General features: G+C 46.6%; 2 protein-coding genes across 2 annotated transcripts in view; one reads left to right on the top strand and one right to left on the bottom strand.

Moving 5' to 3' along the window:
* Positions 1 to 1,113: 1,113 nt before the first annotated feature.
* Positions 1,114 to 6,462, top strand: LOC133956106 (calcium and integrin-binding family member 2-like). Its single transcript, XM_062390984.1, has 6 exons — positions 1,114 to 1,167; positions 2,748 to 2,782; positions 3,412 to 3,523; positions 4,278 to 4,425; positions 4,497 to 4,692; positions 5,539 to 6,462. Exons 1-6 carry the CDS (start codon positions 1,117 to 1,119, stop codon positions 5,558 to 5,560), a joined length of 564 nt encoding a protein of 187 aa, XP_062246968.1. The 5' UTR covers positions 1,114 to 1,116; the 3' UTR covers positions 5,561 to 6,462.
* A 2,168-nt stretch (positions 6,463 to 8,630) lies between these two features.
* hsd11b2 (hydroxysteroid (11-beta) dehydrogenase 2) overlaps positions 8,631 to 21,490 on the bottom strand; it is a 14,700-nt gene continuing 1,840 nt past the window's right edge. The window contains exons 2-5 of the mRNA XM_062390899.1: positions 16,225 to 16,437; positions 13,051 to 13,236; positions 12,655 to 12,792; positions 8,631 to 10,804 (exon numbers count right to left, since the gene is read on the bottom strand). Of these exons, the coding sequence (XP_062246883.1) occupies positions 10,395 to 10,804; positions 12,655 to 12,792; positions 13,051 to 13,236; positions 16,225 to 16,437 (947 nt within the window). The 3' untranslated portion in view covers positions 8,631 to 10,394. The remainder of the gene's footprint in view (positions 10,805 to 12,654; positions 12,793 to 13,050; positions 13,237 to 16,224; positions 16,438 to 21,490) is intronic.

Genomic DNA, 21,490 nt, shown 5'->3' with positions numbered 1-21,490 from the left:
TAATATTAATCATCCTAAATATTACATTCTTATGTGAAATTTAACACTAAATTAATTTAAAAATCACAGATTTTGATTCGCAGGACGTTGGTGTGATTCACCTGTGATACAATAGACGATCTTGGTGCACAGCGGAAGTGGATGACGTCTTCACCTGCAGGCTGACGTCATTACCTTCTATCTTTTTATAGTAATATTTTTGTAGGATAGTGTAATTATTTGAAATGTTTTGAAGCTGTGAAGTTCTATATATTATTTGTATACAACACAAATAGCCTGTATAATATGGTTGTGTTATTAAGTCTGTTTGATTCTCATGTGAACGTTGAAGGTTTTTGGCTGACAAGACAAATTAATAAATAAAACGAAATCAAATAAAAATTATGAATCATTTCTTTTACAGCCAATTGAAGAATTTAACTGTACGAAGATGAGATAAATAAATTTAAATCAAAGTAATTAAATGACGGGTACATCCTCTGTGCTGCATTCAAGAGCATTCAGGAATCTTTCCTGACCTCATAAAACATGATTTCTGAGCCTCTCTATTGATAAATTCTGTTTGATATATAATAACCTAGTATGAATGATGAAGTAATTGTGATTCACACTAGTAACTTCAGTGGGAGTTCCACCTTTTCCCGTTTGAAGCAGATATTTGAATTGAAAGTTATTTTTTACGATGAGCACCTGAACGCATCAGGCTGCTCCCTTCATCTCCTCCTCTGCAGCTCAGAGTCCGAGACGAGCAGGACCAGGACCATACCCGGACCAGGACCCGGATAATACCCAGACCAGGATCAGGATCAGAACCGAACGCAGACCTGGATCACATCTGGACCAGCACCAGGATCAAATCCGCACCAGGACCAGGATAACACCTGGAACAGGAGGATTAACCCCAGACCAGGAGGACTAAACCTAGTCCAGGAGGATTATAACCAGACCAAGAGGATAAGATCCAGACCAGAAGGATTAGATCCAGACCAGGAGGATTAGATCCAGACCAGGAGCGGATGTGTGAGGACCAGCTGATGGATGGTCTGAGATCAGCGGGGGACCAGTGAGATGCAGCGCTGTGATGCGGCGGTGTGATGGGACAATTAGTCCAGCACGATGGGAAACAAACAGACAACCTTCACCGACGAGCAGCTGGAGGCTTATCAGGTGACTGCTTCAGATTAGACCCAGTTCACCGATATAACACTGTGTTCACACACAATACACAGACTACACCCAGTTACACAGTGTTTACATATACTACACAGATTACACTTTGGTTACACAGATAACACAGTGTTTACATAGATTACACCTTGTTTGCTCAGAATACACCTAGTTTACATAGATTAGTCGGGGTCAGTTCTTTATGAGAGGCGGTGGTCTAGTGGTAGAAACTTGGACTATGATTAAGATTAAGATATGTTTATTTATACCAAACACATGCACAACACACTCATGCTATGGTGGGTAAATTTAACTTCTGCATTTAACCCATCTGTGTGCAGGACACACAGAGCAGTGAGCGACCATGTACGGCGCTCGGGGAGCAGATGTTGGGGGAGTAAGGTGCCTTGCTCAGGGGCACTAGACAGGGTAGGGAGACTCTTGGATTTTTGAACAGATCAATCCAGGTTCGTCTTTTGTTGTCTCTCCGTGGAGTCGAACCAGAGACGAACCAGAGACCTTCTCTGCCCATAGTCCAAGTTTCTGCCACTAGACCACCGCCTGGGCAGAGAAGGTCTGTCCAAAAATCCAAGAGTCTCCCTACCCTGTCTAGTGCCCCTGAGCAAGGCACCTTACTCCCCCAACATCTGCTCCCGAGCGCCGTACATGGTCGCTCACTGCTCTGTGTGTCCTGCACCAGATGGGTCAAAACCAGAGATTAAATTTCCCTACCTGCATGAGTGTGTCTGTGCATGTGTTTGGGACAAATAAATGGATCTTAATCTTTAATTAGTGTTTATATAAATTACCTTTACCCAGGTTTCACAGTTTACACTGATTGCACCGTGTTTAGACAGATTCCAATGTTTTAACATATATTACATAAAAGTATGTAAATTACACCATGTAAACTCGGATTACACTGTGTTTACATATAATAACAGATTACACCCTGTTAAAATTAGATATAATAAACTGTGTTTATACAAATAACACCATGTTTATACAGATTAAACAGTTTTTATTAAGATTACACAATAACATAGATTACAATTTGAACATGGGTCAGTTCCAAAAACACAATCAAATCCACGTAATCAGAGAAACATCTAAATAACAATCTACCACTGATCAGAGGATATAGATTAGAGATCCAAACAGATTACAACAGATTAGATTAGAGCAAATCAGATTAGAATAGGACAGAGGAGAACAGAACAAATTACATTAGAACCTAACAGACTAGAGGAGAACAGATTAGAACAGGACATATTCCAACAGAACAGTTTAGATTAGAACCTGATAGATTAGGACAGAACCGAAGAGATCGGAGTAGATTAGCACAGATTAGAGGAGAACACAAGAGATGAGTACATTTTAGCAGAGACGCTGTCTGATTGGCTGAGCTCCAGTCTCTCGACATCCTGATGTTGACTGATGATGTGAAAGAAGATCCTCCCAGAGGATCAGCTGCTCTGTGACTCACTGTGGCTCCATCACCTCCATTTCTCTGTTTACATGTTTGTTGACCTGTTTGTTGACATGTTTGTTTACATGTTTGTTTAAATGCTTTCTTATAGGACTGCACCTTCTTCACCCGGAAAGAAATCCTGCGGTAAGTTATCAACATGTTCATCTCACAAATCTAACAAACACCATCACTACAGAGACGACTTCCTGGAGGGAGGCTGGTGGACATGAGCTGATCACAGTCAGTTCAGATGCTTTTATTTTGACAGAACAGGAGCTGATGACAGTCAGTTCAGATGCTTTTATTGTGACAGAACAGGCGCTTATGACAGTTAGTTCAGATGCTTTTATTGTGACAGAACAGGAGCTGATGACAGTCAGCTCAGATGCTTTTATTGTGACAGAAAAGGAGCTTATCACAGTCAGTTCAGATGCTTTTATTGTGACAGAAAAGGAGCTGATGACAGTTAGCTCAGATGCTTTTATTGTGATAGAAAAGGAGCTGATGACAGTTAGTTCAGATGCTTTTATTGTGACAGAAAAAGAGCTTATCAAAGTCAGTTCAGAAGCTTTTATTGTGACAGAAAAGGAGCTGATGACAGTCAGCTCAGATGCTTTTATTGTGACAGAAAAGGAGCTGATGACAGTCAGCTCAGATGCTTTTATTGTGACAGAGCAGGAGCTGATGACAGTTAGTTCAGATGCTTTTATTGTGACAGTCTGACTCATGTAACGGTTGTCTGTTGTGTCACATGATCTCTCCGTCCTCTGCAGGTTACATGGCAGATATCGTGAACTGGCTCCACACTTAGTTCCTCTGGATTACACCAACAGCCCGGACATCAGAGTTCCTCTGGCGCTCATCGTCACGATGCCTGAGCTGAAGGTAGAGCTCCGCCCACAGCGCCCCCTGCTGGCGAGTCTGAGAGACGCATTCACACGTTGGGTCCGATCACTGGTGTCCTCTCTCACATGACGACTGTTTGAAACCCAATTCATGCGTCTGTGTCGAAGCTACGTCGTGTGTGTTACCCAGAATCCTACGCTGTACCCCGACATGCCCCTCCCCCAAAACTGGTACTGCACATGGAGGCGTCGCAGACCTCAGGAGCTGTGATTGGTCGGCTTGGTAGCGTCACATTACAGCGACATTCTTTAATTGAGTTGAAGGAACAAGGACGACGTCTTTCTTTCCTCCGTGCGTACCGAGGACGTAGCTTCATCACAGACGTGTGAATTATCCTCTACACACAACAAGACGACAAAGGTCGCACAACAGTTTCAGACTCAGTCGTCAACGCATCAACGTTGTTTAAGATCAAACATTTGACTCTGGACATTCTCTGGGGTTTCTGTCTTTTACATATGAAGAGGCAGCAGGAGATCGCTCGGGTCGTTCAGGTGTAACACAAACACGTGATGATCGTCGGTACTTTTGTTGAACATGTGAACCTTGAACATTTGTGTCAACGTTCACATGTACGACTTCACTCGGGCCCGTGTTTAGAAATTAGGCTAATTTTAGGTCAAATAGGAAGTTTATTTTATTGTTGGCCAGATTCGTACAACTTTAAACAGATTTATTAATTGTTGTGTGTGTGTTTGTGTGTGTGTGTGTGTGTGTGTGTTTGCTCTGACAGGAGAATCCGTTCAGAGACAGAATCGTGGCGACGTTCTCCGAGGACGGACAGGGGAACCTGAGCTTCAATGACTTTGTGGACATGTTCTCCGCCCTGTGTGAGACGTCGCCCAGAGAACTCAAGAACATTTACGCCTTCAAGATCTACGGTAACAATCCTCACGTGTTGTCTGTCCCAGCGTCTCACGTCCCTCGTCCTCATGCTCTGCCTCTGCTCCAGACTATAACAGGGACAACTTCATCTGCAAGGAGGACCTGGAGAAGACTCTGAACAAGCTGACCAAGGGGGAGCTGACGCCGGAGGAGGTGGCGCTGGTGTGTGACAAAGCCATCGAGGAGGCCGACCTCGACGGAGACAGGAAACTCTCCTTCGCCGATTTCGAGAACATGATCTCGAAAGCTCCGGACTTCCTCAGGTACGAAGATCGTTATTATAAAGCTGCAGTTTTCATCAGTAACAGTGTGTGTGTGTGTGAATGTGTGTGTGTGGGTGTGTGTGTGTGTGTTAGAGGGGGGGGGGGTCAGCTGAGTCCTCACCACTGAACCAACAGAGCAGCTCGATCAAACTCGTTTTACTGCAGGCGGTTCATCACACTTTCATTCCTCCGCCCAAACCAAGCAGAAAGAACTGGGGGGGGGGGGGGGGGGGGGGGGGTGTTCAGTCGTGAAGACGTCCATCACACTCAACCTCAGATTAGCTGGAGACGAGGCTCTTGTTGCCATGGCAACCATGTGAGATAACGTGTGCGCTGCAGGTCACAGTCTCCTTGGTGTGTGTGTGTGTGTGTGTGTGTGTGTGAGTGTGTGTGTGTGTGTGTGTGTGTGTGTGTCATTACCTCTACTGGTTTCTACTTGCAGGGGTGGGTAGGCAGGGGGGGAGGGAGGGAGGGGGGCGTGACGGAGCCATTCCCCTCTGACTTTCGGACAAGAGGGCGGGGCTAAACATGGACTGGTCGTAACAACAAATATAAAATATGAAATATTGTGATGTCAGCATGAGCAGGTGGATTTCTAAGATAATGATAAAAGTGAAACAGTGACTCAGCTGTTGTGACAGGGGGAGTGAGGGGAGCGGGGGGGGGTCAGGGGGGATTGAGGGGGTTAGGGGGGTGAGGGGAGAGGGGGGGTCAGGGGGAGTGAGGGGGTGAGGGGAGAGAGGGGGTGAGGGGGTGAGGGGGGAGTGAGGGGATGAGGGGGTGAGGAGTGAGGGGGGGGTGAGGGTGGCCCTGGATCTAACATCACGTGTCATCTTCTCTCTGCAGCAACTTTCACATACGAATATGATGCTACAGAGGAGAGCTGCCTCACCCCCCCCTCAGTGCCTATCCTCTCTATCACCTGTGGAGAGATGTCCTCCAGATGTCCTCCAGATGTCCTCCAGACGTCCTCCAGACGTCCTCCAGCAGGAAACGAGGCCGGACCCAGGTCTGGTCTCTGGTGAATACAGATCAACAGTTTGTGCATGAAACTTTTCTCTTCGTTAACTTCTGAGCGAGGACAAGCAGACGTGATCCAGGAGAGCGTCTCCGAGGTCGGACGTCTCCTGTGGACATGTGGACACACAACAGGGCTTCTCTGACTCCAGTGCTTTGACAGAGACTTTTTGAAAAGCACACCTTTAAAGGGCAAACAGTGAAGAGCTATGCAATCTTTCCTCATGACGTGCATGTTGTAAATCGCTTGTAGCTGCAGCAACTTTCTACGTGTGGTGTCGTGATGCACAATGACAATCATAGAAACCTGTGGATCAGCTGGAAGGGCTCTCTCACCTGTAACACACCTGATCACACAGCCGTCACTCATCAACACCTTTTCTGGCTCCGCTCAAATAAACGATTTTTCTGCAGCTTCACGACGACTCTTATCTTCTCTTGTAGGAAATAAGTTCTCCTGATGAAACTGAGACAAGTCCTGGACTTTACTTTACAAACCAGGTGCGAGGAGCTGGATCCACAGAGCAGCAGTCGCTCCTCTACCTCCAGAGCAGAACCCGAGCTGTGTGAGTGGAAGTTGGGTCAGTTTCATTATTACATTATGATGCTCTGCTGCCTCCGGCTCCAAACAGACGGATCGATCTCCTCTGTCTCCTGACACATCCACGAGGTCTCAGCTTCAGTTTCACCTGAATGCGATTAGAGCCACTTCACTGTTTATATAAAGACAGAGAAACGCTCAGGGTCGAATCTGATGACATTTAAAACCTCAACACAGCTGACGATTCAATATGGAGTCCGTCCAATCATCAGGCAGCAATCACTTCAAATGCTCCAATCACAGGACACCACCTGCAGCCTGTGTGTGTGTGTGTGTGTGTGTGTCTGTGTGTGAGAGTGTGTGTGTGTGCTATCTTTCCTGTTTTGTGGTGAAACAGCAGAAACCTCCTGGGCCTCTGGTTTGTTGTGTTACACTCCCCTCTGGTGGTCAGAGACGGGACTGTCCCAAATATAACGAAACATGAAGAATAAAACTATTAAGATTAATTGAAGAGAAACAAGTATCAGGTCGTTTTGAATAAACTTATAACTCAGTGAATTTGAAGAAGAAAAAATAATTTCCTGACGAGCTGCTGAATTAAATTCTAACCGTTTGAATGTTTTCATGAATTTGAAGAAAATTTAAATTTGAAGACTGAGCTGAAATAGTCGAATATAGTTTGAAAAGCAAAATCTGCTGAGTCATGTAGAGGATGAGAAAGATAAAGACTGAACCAGAGAAGCTGAGGAAGGAAATGAATCAAAGAAAAAGATTGACCCTGAAGGACGCATCAGAGAAAGATCATCAGAATCAAAACATGGAAAGTTTGATATTTGAAACGTGATATCATTGATCACATGACACAGCAGCAGTCCAGATTTAAACCAATCACATTTCACTTCATGAGGAAAAGTCTGAGGTTCAGAAGACGACGTGTCGGTGGAACAAACAGCTGCTCCACCGTGATAAGAGCTTCACGGGCAGGGAGGTCAAAGGTCGTGAGTCAGTGTACTTCACTTTATAATGACTTCTATATAAAGAACTATATAATGAGCTCATGGATAAAAGAGAGAAACGATTTCTGACACTACTCTGTCACTGTCGGAGGATTATGATGAACAACAACGCCAGCCAGTGGCAAATATAAATGAACAATAAAGTCACTTGTTAGTGACAATTGATTGAAGTTTACTTTTCCCGATGCATTGTGGGAAACAATGATGTATAAAAACATTGGTTTTGTCCACAGCCGGTGTCTGTGGACAAAGAGCAGGGGGCAGCGCACGGCTCCAGCTGAGCTGAGGCATCGAGGTCAACAAGACGCTGGACTGTCAACACGTGAAGAGCTGAAGAGTTTGTGATGAACTCAGTGAACCTCTGACTCAGAAATACTCACAGGGGGGGGGGGGGGGGGGGTTGTCCTCGATGGACTCGGCTCACCTCACACAAAGAAGTAGTTGGAGACGACTTCCAGGGTTTATTCTGTGGGGGGTTCATCATAACTGCTGCTGCTGGACCAGATCCACCACAGACCATATCCACCACAATCCAGATCCACCACAGACCAGATCCACCACAATCCAGATCCACCACAGACCAGATCCACCACAGACCATATCCACCACAATCCAGATCCACCACAGACCAGATCCACCATAATCCAGATCCACCACAGACCAGGTCTATCACAGACCAGATTCACCACAATCCAGATCCACCACAGACCAGATGTGCTCTTGTGATCACGTGTGTTTTGACCGGAGCTGAACCCTGAAGCTCTGTAACAATCACACATCCCAAAGCTCAGCGTGTGATTGGTTGTCTCCAGATGTTTCACTGGGGAAGACATGGAGAAATGCTCAGGGTCAAAGGTCGCCTGGTCTCTTCTTCTGTGGTGGATGATGACGAGCGACCTTCAGGCCCCGGGCAGCAGTTCAGACAGCGAGTAAACAAGACGAAACCACAGAAGAAGAGACACAAGAACAGCTGCTCCTGTGAACACACAATGACACAACATACAATACAAAACACACAACACAACTTACAATGACACAACATACAATACAAAACACACAACAAAACACAACACAACTTACAATACAAAACACACAATATTACACAAAAAAACACACAACAATACACAACACAAAAGAACAACCAAACAAGATTGAAAACAAAACACACAACAAAAAACTAGTTTTCACTCTTGTCATTTGTTAAACAGTTTGTGTGTCTGTGTGTGTTTCACTTTCATTGTGTTGCAGTGGGTTCAACACTTAACACACATCTTCATAATAATTAAGAGAGAACATTAAAACAGCCTGAGGGCCCCTGGGGGTCCGGGGCCCCCACGAGCATCGACGACCACAGAGACGCCAGAGAGTGTAAAAAGTTGAGTTTATTTCTATCAAAGAAAAAACACCTTACATATTTTTTTTGTTTGTTTTTTACATTTTCATAAAAAATTCACAGTATGAGTGAAAAGTCGACATAAATATTTCGGTTGAAGACCAAAAGTGAGACGATGCCAAACACAACACGCGACAAAGGTTCCAGAAACATCACGACACAACGCACACGTCTGAAATGTGAAAACATCTTTTTGAAAACAACGACAGTTGAAGTTTGGATTTTGTTGAATTCGTCACAAATCAGACTTTTAATCACAGACATGAAACTTCCTGAATCCGAAGAACGAACTGGATTTCACAGAGAAACTATATAGGAAATTATTATGATTATTATTATTTGTGATGGTGCAAAAATTTGACTTGATGTTGTCTTTACATGTGACACTTGAGATAAAACAATAGAAAACAAGAAGTTACAAATATTTACATACAAAGTTTTCAAACTGCTCATCGATAAGATCGTGATCAGAGTTAATGACCACACAGAAGAAACGTGTCTTTTATTTTAAACCACAACAGTACATGAAAATATTCAGACGGTACAATAGGAAAATAATTCCGACCTGATTGGATGAAGCAGATCATGTGATCACTGGTTGATTTGTTTTTATTCACAGACGAGTAAAAATCTAAGATTAGCGTCAGTATAACTGGTTGTGTAAGTATAAAACATGTGACAGCTACCGTGTTCTTTTGTTTTGAAAGGATTGACTCTGCACTTCCTGTGATGCAGGAAATACGCCGGCTGATGGACAAGTCACTACAGCAGCTCGTCTCACTGAGCGCGCTTGTTTCACAGTCTCTCGCCACCCGGGAGGAGTTAGTACGCTTCGTGCACCACCCCTCCCATCGATGACCAAGATCGGCACAGAAGTTTCATCATCAGTCAAACTAACGATGATCCACTGTCTGCTCCGAATAATCGATAAACAATCATAAATAATAATAATGAGCCTTGACGTTGACTTTAATCTGGACTTAATCCTGAGTTACACTCGTGGGTGGAGAGTCGAGGTTCGGTCCTCCATGGATAACGCTAAACGCACATCCATGCTCCTCGTGGGCCCCCCAAGACAACGCACACGCTTGTGTTGTTGTGTTGTTGTGAAGTGGTGAAAGTATCGTCACAGTTTAAGGGTCCATCTGTGGAGTTCATTCTCAGAACCAACAGGGGGCAGCGAGTCGGGGGGTTCGCTCAGATCCTTAATCTAAATCTAGCTCTTTGGTCCTGTAGGCCGATTAGATGCTAAAGGGACTCACTGTCGCCTCTTGAGGCACAAAGTGGTATTACAAGAGGAGATCACTGGTTAGCATGCTAGCTCCAGTAGCGATAACGTGGATTTGAACTGTGTTAAGGACCACGTGGGCGGAGTCGGGCCGTGTGTCGGGGTCGAATGGTGCGTGACCTTAACCTGACAGTGTCACTGCGTCCTGACGTCACAGCGATGAACACGTTCAGTGAGAAGTGACGGTAACAAGCCCAACGTGAAGCTGAAAGTGAAAAACAAACGACAGAAATAACATGAGATATAGTTTTCTTCCTTCAGCTCCTCGGAACGGAGTCGTGATCCCGTTTGTTAACCCTAACCCTGCCCACTCGTCAGTGTCAGCACCGTCCACACGGGGGCGCCACAGGCCCAGACATTACAGAAACTAAAATAAACAATGTTGGTGCACCACTATGGAACAACACACAGCTGTGGGAAGTGGTCCTCTAGTTGTGTCTACCACAGCTACTTGAGTTTCTCCTCCTCGTTGTTGTTGTTGTTGTTGTTGTGGAGGCTGAGGTTCAGGTCGAAGCTCGACTGCTTCCTCAGGGCGCGCGGCATCAGCTTCTTCTTCACAAACAGTTTCTGGAGGAAGCGGTTGCTGATGCTGGAGGGGCAGTAGCTGTGGATGAAGTACATGAGCCCCACGCCGGGTCCCGCGAAGTAGCGCACCCGGGGCTGTGGCGACAGCAGCGCCTGCACGATGGCGTCGACCACGGGGGTCAGGTCGGGGTTGGCGTGGCTGGCGTAGCTCTGGAACAACTCCTTGGTCTCGGTCACGTAGTCCTCGCCGTACTCCTCGAGCAGCGCTGGAGACAGACCCTGGAGCAGCCGTCGGTGCTGCTTCTCCCAGTAGGCCTGGTTGGTGGACTGGCCTGCGGAGACAACGGAGGTTCAAGGGTTACTCATCAAACGAAGTCAACACAGGTCAAGAGTAAATGAAAGGAGAACTGAGGAACTAGTGCCACCTACTGGTTACCTCCATGAACTGATTCACTGAACAGCAGCCGATGAAATGAGCAGAAATTAATTTCCTTTTATTTTGTTGATTTTCTGAAGTTTATTTTAAAAAGTACGACATGTTGAAGACCTCAAGATGTTGGTGAGGGGGTTTGTGGGTAATGTAGTTTTTCTGGTCGTGTGGAGAACAAATACAGTAAAGACTGAACCAAAGATGAGGTTCAGGTTTTTATGTCTGATCTTCAGATATAAGTCTTTAACAGATGTTCCCAGGGTTAGGGTTGTGACTGTGGAGCACAGAGACTTTGAATCATATTTATAATAAAACCTGTGTCAGTCTGTTCTTTCAGCCGATCTATAAGAGCACAGATTGTTCAGCTTGGTGTCAACACATCGACTCGGGGGCTCGTCGTCACAGTGTTGATAATTATCTTGCTCCTCACTCATCTAACACTTGAGATCCATCCTGTTTCCTGAGATGATAAAGAAACAAGCCCCAGGTTCTCCCAGGGTCTTTCAGAGCGTGTCACAGATAAACACATGTTATTATTGGAGTGTTTCCAGAGCTTCGACTGTGATCATCCGTAGAAGGAGGATAATAAGAAGCCCTGTCAACACCTTCAATATATTTTAATTGGTTTGGTTTGGATAAAGTGTAAGAAACTATTTCTCATTTTTCTAAACAAAGGTTTCACTCATCGACGACCACGTCAGAGCTGTGAGAGCGTGTGCTGACAGGAAGCGTCTCTGGATGTGATGAAACGTTCAAACTCTTCTTCTGTTGTGGTTCCTCCAACCGACCAACAAAAATCCCACTCTCATCTCAAAGCGTCTTTTTTAAATCCAAGTGTAAAGTTTATGAAAGTTCTATCTAACGCTATAAAACTAATGTTTATATGAGCAGCTGTGTTTGTGCCGGTCTACAGGAAACATCTGTATTTGTAGATAATTCAAAGTTGAGTAAAACTCTGACTGTACTGACTTTTAATTAAGTACTTAGATGTTCGAACTTTGACAGCTGGCTCTGGTTGTGGTGTTGATATCTGTTCTTTACCTCAAGGTTATAAAGCCGTCAAACAGCGACTCTGGAGACGCTCTGATGAACAGACGTGTCCTGAACACAACTGCAGCACAGAGAGAATTATCTTTTCAAACGCGCAGCAGCAATGAAACCAGAGCAGAGGGAAACTCTCCTTCTGGCTCTGCTCACGTTCATCCATCTGCTGCTCATTCAAAACCACACGTCAGCAATTTGTACTTGTGTATGAAAACAGATGCTCATCCCACATGGGGAGAATATTTTCCACAGCAGGAGGCCGTTGTCATGTTCAACATGAGATCAAACCACAACACAACCAGGAGGAGAATGAGGAGGAGCAGCCTGATCCGGTTCAACACATCTGATCGCTTTCTACGTTTCACCACAAAACTCAACCTGCTAACAAAGAGTCGACTCCTTCCTGTCCATGCTGGTGATGCTCTCAGTGTTTCAGCTGAATCCAACTAACATGTGGAGCAGCAGCTCTGTGCACTGAACGCCTGCACCAATGAGACTGGGTGTCACTGGTGACACAACTGGGAACGAGACAATCATTGGTCAGCATATTAAACACGGCTAATGTCAGTGGTCTGCTCCTTGGAGTCAGAGTCCAGGTTTCACCTCAACTCCTGCAGATGAGTCTCACCTGTCTTGAGGAGCAAATGGTTTGTCTGTGTGTGTCTGTGTGTGTCTGTGTGTGTCTGTGTGTGTCTGTATGTGTGTTACCTGTCTTGTACGAGGACGGCAGGATGGTGGACACCTGCACTCCCCAGGGCTCCAGCTCGTGGCGCAGAGTGGCGATGAGGAGGTTGAGAGCTGCCTTCGACGCCCCGTACGCTGCCAGACACGGGAACGGCTGATCGCCTGAAACACATGATCATGACATCACACAGAGGCCCAACCAAGATGATGACATCAGGATGACATCGTGATGACACAATGACTCTTCAACATGTGTGTTGTTGGGTTAGGGTTAGGGTTTTCATGTCAGAGCTGTTTTCCTCTCAACCACATGTGAGAACAAAACCTGGAACATTCAATCAGGATCTATCCCAGCATGTGTGTGTGTGTAAGTGTGTGTGTGTGTGTGTGTCTGTGTCTGTGTCTTTGTGCGACCCTCACCGGCGGGGCTGGAGATGGTGATGACGCGACCTTTGGCCTGTCGCAGCAGCGGCAGGAAGCTCTTGGTGACACTCAGCGTGCCGAAGAAGTTGACCTCCATGCAGCCACGGAAGTTCGACATCAACGACAGCTCGGCGTCTCCGTAGTTCACACACACTCCAGCGTTGTTCACCAGCGCCCACAGACCTGCACAACACACACAACACACACAACACACACACACAAAGATCATACATCTGTCGCGGAACTCGTCGAGTGAGATCGTGACGTGATGACTGAAGATTCACATGATGTCATCAGAAGATTTTTCATGGAGTTAAATTCAACAAACAAACCAAACATGTTTTAATAATTCACCTGCAAACACGGATTTATCACATGACCCACCTGACAAACTAATGCACTACATATTTCTAATAAAGAATACTTCAGAAACAGTTAGTCGTAGTATACTGTAAAAACATTGATTCCACTACGTAAAAATATTTCAATGTACTTGTGGGATTAATGTTTTAAGTATAAAAAGTATATCCCATTTCTCCAAGAAAAACTAAAACAATTTCACAAGACTTTTGTGAAATTTCGCGATAGTTCCACCGTTGTGTCACACTGACGATTTTCTCACAAGTGTCCTGAGTAATTCTCCCTCCAGGCCACAACAGCAGGTGGCGCTGTGAGCCCAGTTACAGGCATCAGGAGGTCAAGGGTCAAAAGATTGAACCTAAAGCCACGCGACGATCAGACACGATTAAACTCGCCCAGACACGGTGGACGAGCGGGTGACTTCTCTGGCAGTGGAAGCTAAAAGCACTAAAGGCACTGAGGCAGGATTCAAACCAGCCTCTGAATGCGCTCGTTTATGGTTCTTGTTGAAACGGCCCAGAGCAGCGGCAGCATCTCAACATCGCAGAGAGAAGATCGGAGACACAAAAAGTTGTCATCATCCATCAGGTTTCACTGACGCAACAGCAACAACTCAGAACTTTACTCAATTACATTATTACACATATAGATGTATGGAGCATGAACACAGTTACTTTAGGACAACACACACACACAAACACACACACACACACACACACACACACACACACACCCCCACACACACTGAGGTTATCTGTCAGCCTCTCACCTACAATCTCTTCATCGTTTACGAGTCTCTGTGGGAGTTTAGCTTTTTATGGTGTTAATTTCCTGCCAAGAATCAAACAACCACAACATGTTTTACAAATGACCCACATTACACCAACAAAGACACACACAACACACCACCATGGGATCAAGAGCCTTCAGCCACTCTGATCTGGAACTCCCCCATCAACAAACACACAAATCATCAACAATAAACACACACCATATGTTTTACAACATTCAGCCCAGATTTCCAGGTTCTCCTCCACAGCAGCAGATGGCGCTAGTTTCAGCAGAGCAGCGCGTGTTTGAATCCAGATGATTTGAAGATCCACTATGTCCACGATATGAGCTAATTCATTTTACTACAGTTCTTAAGTGTGTGTCTGTGTGTGTGTATTTTATCATCACATTATTAAAGACACGCAAACGTGCACGCATACAAACGCACACACAGAAACACGCACACACACACACGCACGCACACACACGCACACACACACACACACACACACACACACACACACACACACACACACACACAAACACACACACACACACACACACACACACACACACACACACACACACACACACCGTATCCTTAAATGACTTGGTCTGGGAAACTGATTTCTGTTTGTGTAACATGAGGACCTCTCTCTCTCTCGGTCTGTCTCTCTCTCTCTCACTTCACCTCCTCTCTCTCTCTCTCTCACTTTACCTCCTTTCTCTCTCTCTCTCTCTCTCTCTCTCTCTTGCTCACTTCACCTCCTCTCTCTCTCTCTCTAACTTTACCTTTTCTCTCTCCTTACTTCACCTCCTCTCTCTCTCTCTCACTCTCTCTCTCTCACTTTACCTCCTCTCTCTCTCACTTCACCTCCTCTTTCTCTCTCGCGCTCTCTCTCTCTCTCACTTCACCTCCTTTCTCTCTCTCTCTCTCTCTCTTGCTCACTTCACCTCCTCTCTTGCTCACTTCACCTCCTCTCTCTCACTTCACCTCCTCTCTCTCTCTCTCACTTTACCTCCTTTCTCTCTCTCTCTCTCTCTCTCTTGCTCACTTCACCTCCTCTCTCTCACTTCACCTCCCCTCTCTCTCTCTCACTTTACCTCCTCTCTCTCCTTACTTCACCTCCTCTCTCTCTCTCTCACTTTACCTCCTCTCTCTCTCACTTCACCTCCTCTTTCGCTCTCGCGCTCTCTCTCTCTCTCACTTCACCTCCTCTCCCTCTCTCACTTCACCTCCTCTCTCTCTCTCACTTCACCTCCTTTCTCTCTCTCTCTCTCACTCTCTCTCTCTCACTTCACCTCCTCTCCCTCTCTCACTTCACCTCCTCTCTCTCTCTCTCTCTCACTTCACCTCCTCTCTCTCTCTCTCTTAATCACTTCAAGCTGTTTACACTAGTTTCTTCATCAGCTCTGCTGCTGCACTTCAGTGAATTCTTAGAAAACTGCAGGACACAATCCAACACACACATTCCTGTACAGCTCAGAGAACAAACACACACATGCACACACACAAACACACACAGGAGGAGTCACATGTTGTGCACAACAGAATGTGTGTTTACAGTGAAACTGAGGATGACCATGACTTTGCCTGAAAGGGCCAGAGAAAAGTCCAGGTGCAACATGGGAAGATGTAAACCACATTGTTAGCCTAGCTTAGCACATAGACTGGAAGCAGGGGGACACAGTTAGCCTAGCTTAGCACAAAGCCTGGAAGCATGGGTAAACAGTTAGCGCTTAGCAAAAAGCCTTGAGGCAGGGAGAAACAGTTAGCCTAGCTTAGCACAAAGCCTGGAAGCAGGTAGAAACAGTTAGCTTAACTTAGCACAAAGCCTGGAAGCAGGGAGAAACAGTTAGCCTAGCTTAGCAAAAAGCCTGTATGGTTGAAATTGTTAGCCTAGCTTAGCACAAAGACTGGAGGAAGAAGCAAAATGTTAGCCAATCTTAAAACAGAGACTGGAAGCAGATGGATACTGTTAGCATAGGTTAGGTTAGGACGAGCGGTTAGCCTAGCGTACGTGTGTTTTTAGTTGTTACCTCTGAGGCCCAGTTTGGCCCTGGTGTCCAGCAGGGCCTGGTCGACCTGCTGTGGCTGGGTGATGTCCACCTGGAGGAGGGTGAGGTGGGGCGAGCAGGTCCTCTGCAGCTCTCTGGCGCCCTCTCCTGACAGATCCAACACTGTGGCAAACACTTCAAAGCCCAGAGAATCGAGCCGCTTCGCCGTCGCATGCCCGAACCCAGAGTCGCATCCTGCAGAGACACAGAGACCGAGTCAGGACCGCACCTGCACAGGAGATGTGGACTAGGACTCTGGATGTAACTCTACAGATCACACCGATCACCGGATCACAGTAATAATAATTATTAATAGCTTTGGTCATCATTTCTCTGTGTTCTGAAAAACTGCTGGAGTCGTCGTCCACACTGAGACATGCAGGGTCCAGGTGGGAGGGGAACGAGTCTGATGTTTGATGGAGCTTCAGGATGTGTCTGAGCTGCTGTCGATGTCTGAACATGTTTCACACACAGATCACCTCTGACTCATTCTCTGTGGAACTGTCGGTTCTGCCTGAGCAGATTGTTGCAGACCCGACAGGTCCTGAGTCAAGATCAGATCTGAAACCACTTTAAGGGTAGCCTCGGGTTGATGACACAACAGTATAAACTGTTGGTCCACTCTGAGATGGATTGTCTGAGAGAATCGTGATTAGCAGCTCCACGTGCAGAGAAGCAGTTCACATGTTTTCCCAGAAGGTCTCAGATAACCTGAGAACCTGCCGCCGTGGGGATCTGTCATGTACCCACAGCTCCCCCAGCTTCCCAGAAGTCCCAGCACCTACCACCCGATCCCCCGCGGTACTAGCTGCTCCGTTTGTTGTTTTGTGCAGCGGGCGCCTGAAAGAGCTCTGCTGGCGAGAGCGAGGAGGCGTTGGCTCGCTGCCTCACGCCGTGTCCTTGGAGGGTTTCCAGAGTCATGTCCCGAGAAGAAAGATAGAGTGAACGCTGGCTCCAGGAATAAATACCACAGCTCCGCTCTGTTACTAAAGAATCTCACTGAGGCATGACAGTGTGTGATCATTCAGCTGATAACTGTGTGTGTGTGTGTGTGTGTGTGTGTGTGTGTTTGTGTGTGTTATATAAACCACAAACAATCATAGTGAAACATCGACTTCATCCTCTTTTGTCTCCGGTATGTAAAGACAACCACTGACTGTGAATTGACTGTTTATATAAACCATCACTGACTTTATGAAACAGCCTCTGACTCACTAAATAAACAAAAGTCTCCACTTTCCAAAAATCAACCCAAAATATTTCCGATACGAAGGCCGCCATCTTGTGTCTATGATGTCATGTGCATTCAGACTCTTTCCCGCCCATGTATGTGCTAAGCCAATCAGGCGAGTTAGGTTCATCTGTCAATCATGACGTCTCAATCTGTTTTTATATTAAATAACTGGAGGAGGGTTCTAGACTCATCCTGCAGCCAGCCACCAGGGGGAGGTCGAGATGATTTGGCCTCACTTTTTGGAACTGTCATGTCGTCCATCCGGATTTAGTCTGTGGCATGTAACATCATCCTACTTTTGTCATCATCACAAAAGTCAATGATTCTTCCTCTTCCTCTTCCTCTTCCTCTTCCTCTTCCTCTTCCTCTTCCTCTTCCTCTTCCTCTTCCTCCTCCTCTTCCTCTTGCTCTTCCTCTTATTCTTGTTCTTCCTCTTATTCTTCTTCTGCAGGTCTTCAGGGTGTTTGGGTGGGAGGGGGGGGGCCACACACTGTCCAACATTCATCATCATGTTGACCTCTCACAGCACGCCTCCCTTTCTGCACTGAGGTCAACAGGAGTTAACTGTTTGACGGACAGGTGCTAACCCCTCCTGCCCTGTTGGTCCTCTCATGGGACGACTCGTGCTGACGGGAAGTCTACGGAGTAACGAGATCGTTAAAGCTGAGGAGTCGTCTCTTTGAGCTGTGACAGTTTGAGGTCGGCTTTATCGATGCAGGAGACAGATCCATCTCCGAGGAGGAGTGCTGTTACGAAAGGGGGCCGAGGCCCCCTGGGGCCCCTCAGATGAAGAAATAAACAGGAGTGTGTGCAGAGACAGCAGAGCACAGAGGCACAAGATCAGAAACACACATCTGTCTCTGGGTTTCAACATCTGTCTACACCGCTTCCACTGTCACACTGATCAGATCAGACTGAGTCTCAGACCGTGAATCATTATGTTGAAGGAACTATTTAACAAAGAGCTTCTACAGAACTGATCAAATGACCTTTCACTTCCGTTCCCCTTTGATCAGCAGCTGTGGTGAAAAGGTTAAAAAGACAAAGGTTTGTGGTTTGTGCAGAGAGACATGTGGGGGTCTCAATGGTTCAGCACTCTGCAGGGGTCCTGAAGAGTTCCACTGGGTCCTGAGAAGCTTCTAGAAAGGTTAAATCAGGATCTTGAGATCATTGTAGAGATTCTAAGGCTCTTGTAAGAATGTGTCTCGTTGTAGTGATGTGATCCTGATGATAAACTTCAGTCGTCAGGTCTTTTGAGTTCTACAGGGGTCTGTCAGGTACAGTGTCCCCTGGCCACTTGGGGAGGTTACAGGTTCCTTAAAGCCGTTCCATCTGTGCATGAGGGGGCTCCTATATAGGTTCCTGATGCAGTTCTAGCAGAGATCAGTTCTTCATGGAGAACCTGTCATTGTTCCTGAAGTGTCTCTGTGGAAGTGCCTGTGATGCTCACTGGTTCTCTGGGTCTCAGTGACGCTCCTTCAAGAGAAGACATTCATGGGTTCTCAGTGGAGGTTCTAGTCACTCTGCAGTTCTCTGGCGACGATCGCCAAGTGTCCTGTTCCTGGACTATGTTTGGTCCCAGTCTGTAGACCATGACATGGAGCCACTACCTGCAGGGACAGACGGACAGACAGTCGGATCTGGAGCTTTGATAAGAGGAGCAACTTTGGTGGATCCTTCGCCGTTTGGATCCTTGAGCAACATTTTCCAGATCTCTGCTGCTGCTTGTTCTGTTGCATAAATGAGAAGTGACTTTCTCTGAGGACAACTCGAACATGGATCGTTGCTTCACCACTTGGAACCTCAGCAGAAAGCAGCTGTCGCCCAACTGTGAGCAGAGGTCATGTGACAGAACAAGGACGACCTGAGAACAACGAGGAGTCCGAAGCTGAAGATGATCTGACGACATGTTGGAAAACCATCGGAGCGCGACCTCATCAGCACTGATTGGTTCTGTGTATACATGAAACTGAACCTGATGAGCGAGAGAGAGAGAGAGGGAGAGAGGGAGAGAGAGAAATGTGAAAATAAGAATCCAGTCTTACGGAACGAGAGGAAAAAGAGACGGAAAGAAGAGATAGTAAGAAAGAAGAGGAGGAATGAAAAGAGGAGTCAGATACAAACAGACGTGGCTCGACCTGTTTCTTCTTCTCTTGTTTCTTTTGGAGCAGTTTTCCTGCAGCTGTGTAACTGAAACCTTTTGACCCGACATCAGTGTCTCCTGAGGTTTCGCCCTGGAAACTGTCCGTCATCTTCCACTGATGGATGTCCAGGAAACCATGTGACCACGTGTGACCACATGTAACCACATGAAGGGAGGCCGCCGCCCCCTGCTGCCTGTTACCATGTGAATCTCCTGACGGACGCAGACCCTGGGACTTCAATCCTCATCCTGTGAAGAATGTGGCTCTTTGTAGAACCAGTTACCTTCTAAGAGGTTTACTGGTCTTTCTTTCCTCCCTGTGCTCTTATTTCCAGTGACCCCAGGCTGACCTGCAGCAGCTTTCTGCAGAGCCACTTAACAGCGAGCTGGTGATCGGGAGCTCAGGCCTGGACCGGGTTTCAATCTCCACTGAGATGTTGTTCTACGTCCAGATTGAAATGTGAGCTGAGGGGAAGTGGAACCTGAATTGTGAAGCAGCTGTCGTCACTCCTCCGTCTCTCCTCCGTTTGCTTGAAAAGACGACGTGCAGCTTTCTAAGTGCTCCGTGGACGGGGGGGGGACATTCGGACACGTTATGTGTGGGATTATGAATCATGTTGCCACGGCATCAGATGACCTCCTGCTGCTCTCTGGCCGGCGCACTGCTCAGTCTGCAGTTTATGAAGATCTGAGTTGAGACGTTTATGAGCAGAAATCCGGACGAGGAGTTGAAGATCTTCCTCTGGTTCTTTTACGTGTCTGTATTTATAACTGATCTGAGTTCAGCTGCTGCACAAATGTTTTATTTCATGTGTCCGGAGCTTGTTTGTCTTGTTTTAGATTCAAGAGTTGAACAGAGACGTGTTCTGCAGCCGGAATCTGACTCTACATCTTATATTGAGTCTGTGATCATCAACGATGTAGAACCTGTTGAGTCATGTGACCTCGGGCCGGGTGGATGAAGAGCTCAGCGATGTTTGTGTAACCCACATTTCTCTTGTTGATGTAAACGCTGCTCCTCCCTGTGTGGGAGGTGATGGACACACAGTTCAAAGTGTGAACTCACAAACGCACAGGAGCAGAGAACACAGCCGCCGCCGAGGCTCATGGGAAACTTGTCGATGTGTGTTTACAGGTTAATGTTTGACTGAAGCAGTAAATTCTTCTGTGTTTAGAAAACTGTCAGGAACCAACTTCAGAGTTTAGATCCTGGAACAGTTGGATCCTCCCGGGACCAACGTATCCCAGGATGCATTGTGCTTTTCAAAGAGGTCGAGGCGACGGAGAGCAAAGAGACGTCCGAAGCTTGAGAATCTCTCTCAGCTGGTCTGGAGGCACCGGACGCTTCACGAGGAGAAAACAAACTAACTCAAACTTTCTGGGCATGTCCAACTTTAGCTTTGTTGCTAGGCAACAGCAATAAGGGCGGGGGGAGGTGGCGGCGCTGATGACATCATGTCTCCGTCCACCAGAGGACATGTAGAGTCCAGAACCTGAGTGTGAACATCATGTTCGTTTCCTCTGGTTTTTCATTACGTCAACATACATTTGATGAAATGAAAGAAGCATGATCCTCTCGGTCACATGACGACACCTGATCGTGTCCTGGACGTGTCCTGATCGTGTCCTGGACGTGTCCTGGACGTGTCCTGGACGTGTCCTGGACGTGTCCTGGACGTGTCCTGACGTCCCACCTGGACCAGCAGCATCCGTCTGTCTCCATGGAGACATGTGTTCTCCACCCGGTGACCCGTCAGACTGTGTGTATGTCTGTGTGTATGTCTGTGTGTGTGTCTGTGTGTGTGTGTGTGAGTCTGTGTGTGTGTCTGTGTGTGTGTCTGTGTGTGTGTGTCTGTGTGTGTGCAGATTAC

The sequence above is a fragment of the Platichthys flesus genome, chromosome 1 (assembly GCF_949316205.1).
Source record: "Platichthys flesus chromosome 1, fPlaFle2.1, whole genome shotgun sequence".
Classification (NCBI taxonomy): Eukaryota; Metazoa; Chordata; class Actinopteri; order Pleuronectiformes; family Pleuronectidae; genus Platichthys; species Platichthys flesus.
The sequence above is the reverse complement of the archived record's forward strand: the minus strand, read 5'-3'. Positions and strand labels throughout refer to the sequence as shown.

Bases quoted from the DNA above. Each gene is read 5' to 3' on its own strand.
- LOC133956106 (XM_062390984.1), top strand. From the start codon at position 1,117: ATGGGAAACAAACAGACAACCTTCACCGACGAGCAGCTGGAGGCTTAT. The intron at 4,426-4,496 runs GTAACAATCCTC...CCTCTGCTCCAG, and splicing joins TTACGCCTTCAAGATCTACG to ACTATAACAGGGACAACTTC. The intron at 4,693-5,538 runs GTACGAAGATCG...TTCTCTCTGCAG, and splicing joins AAAGCTCCGGACTTCCTCAG to CAACTTTCACATACGAATAT.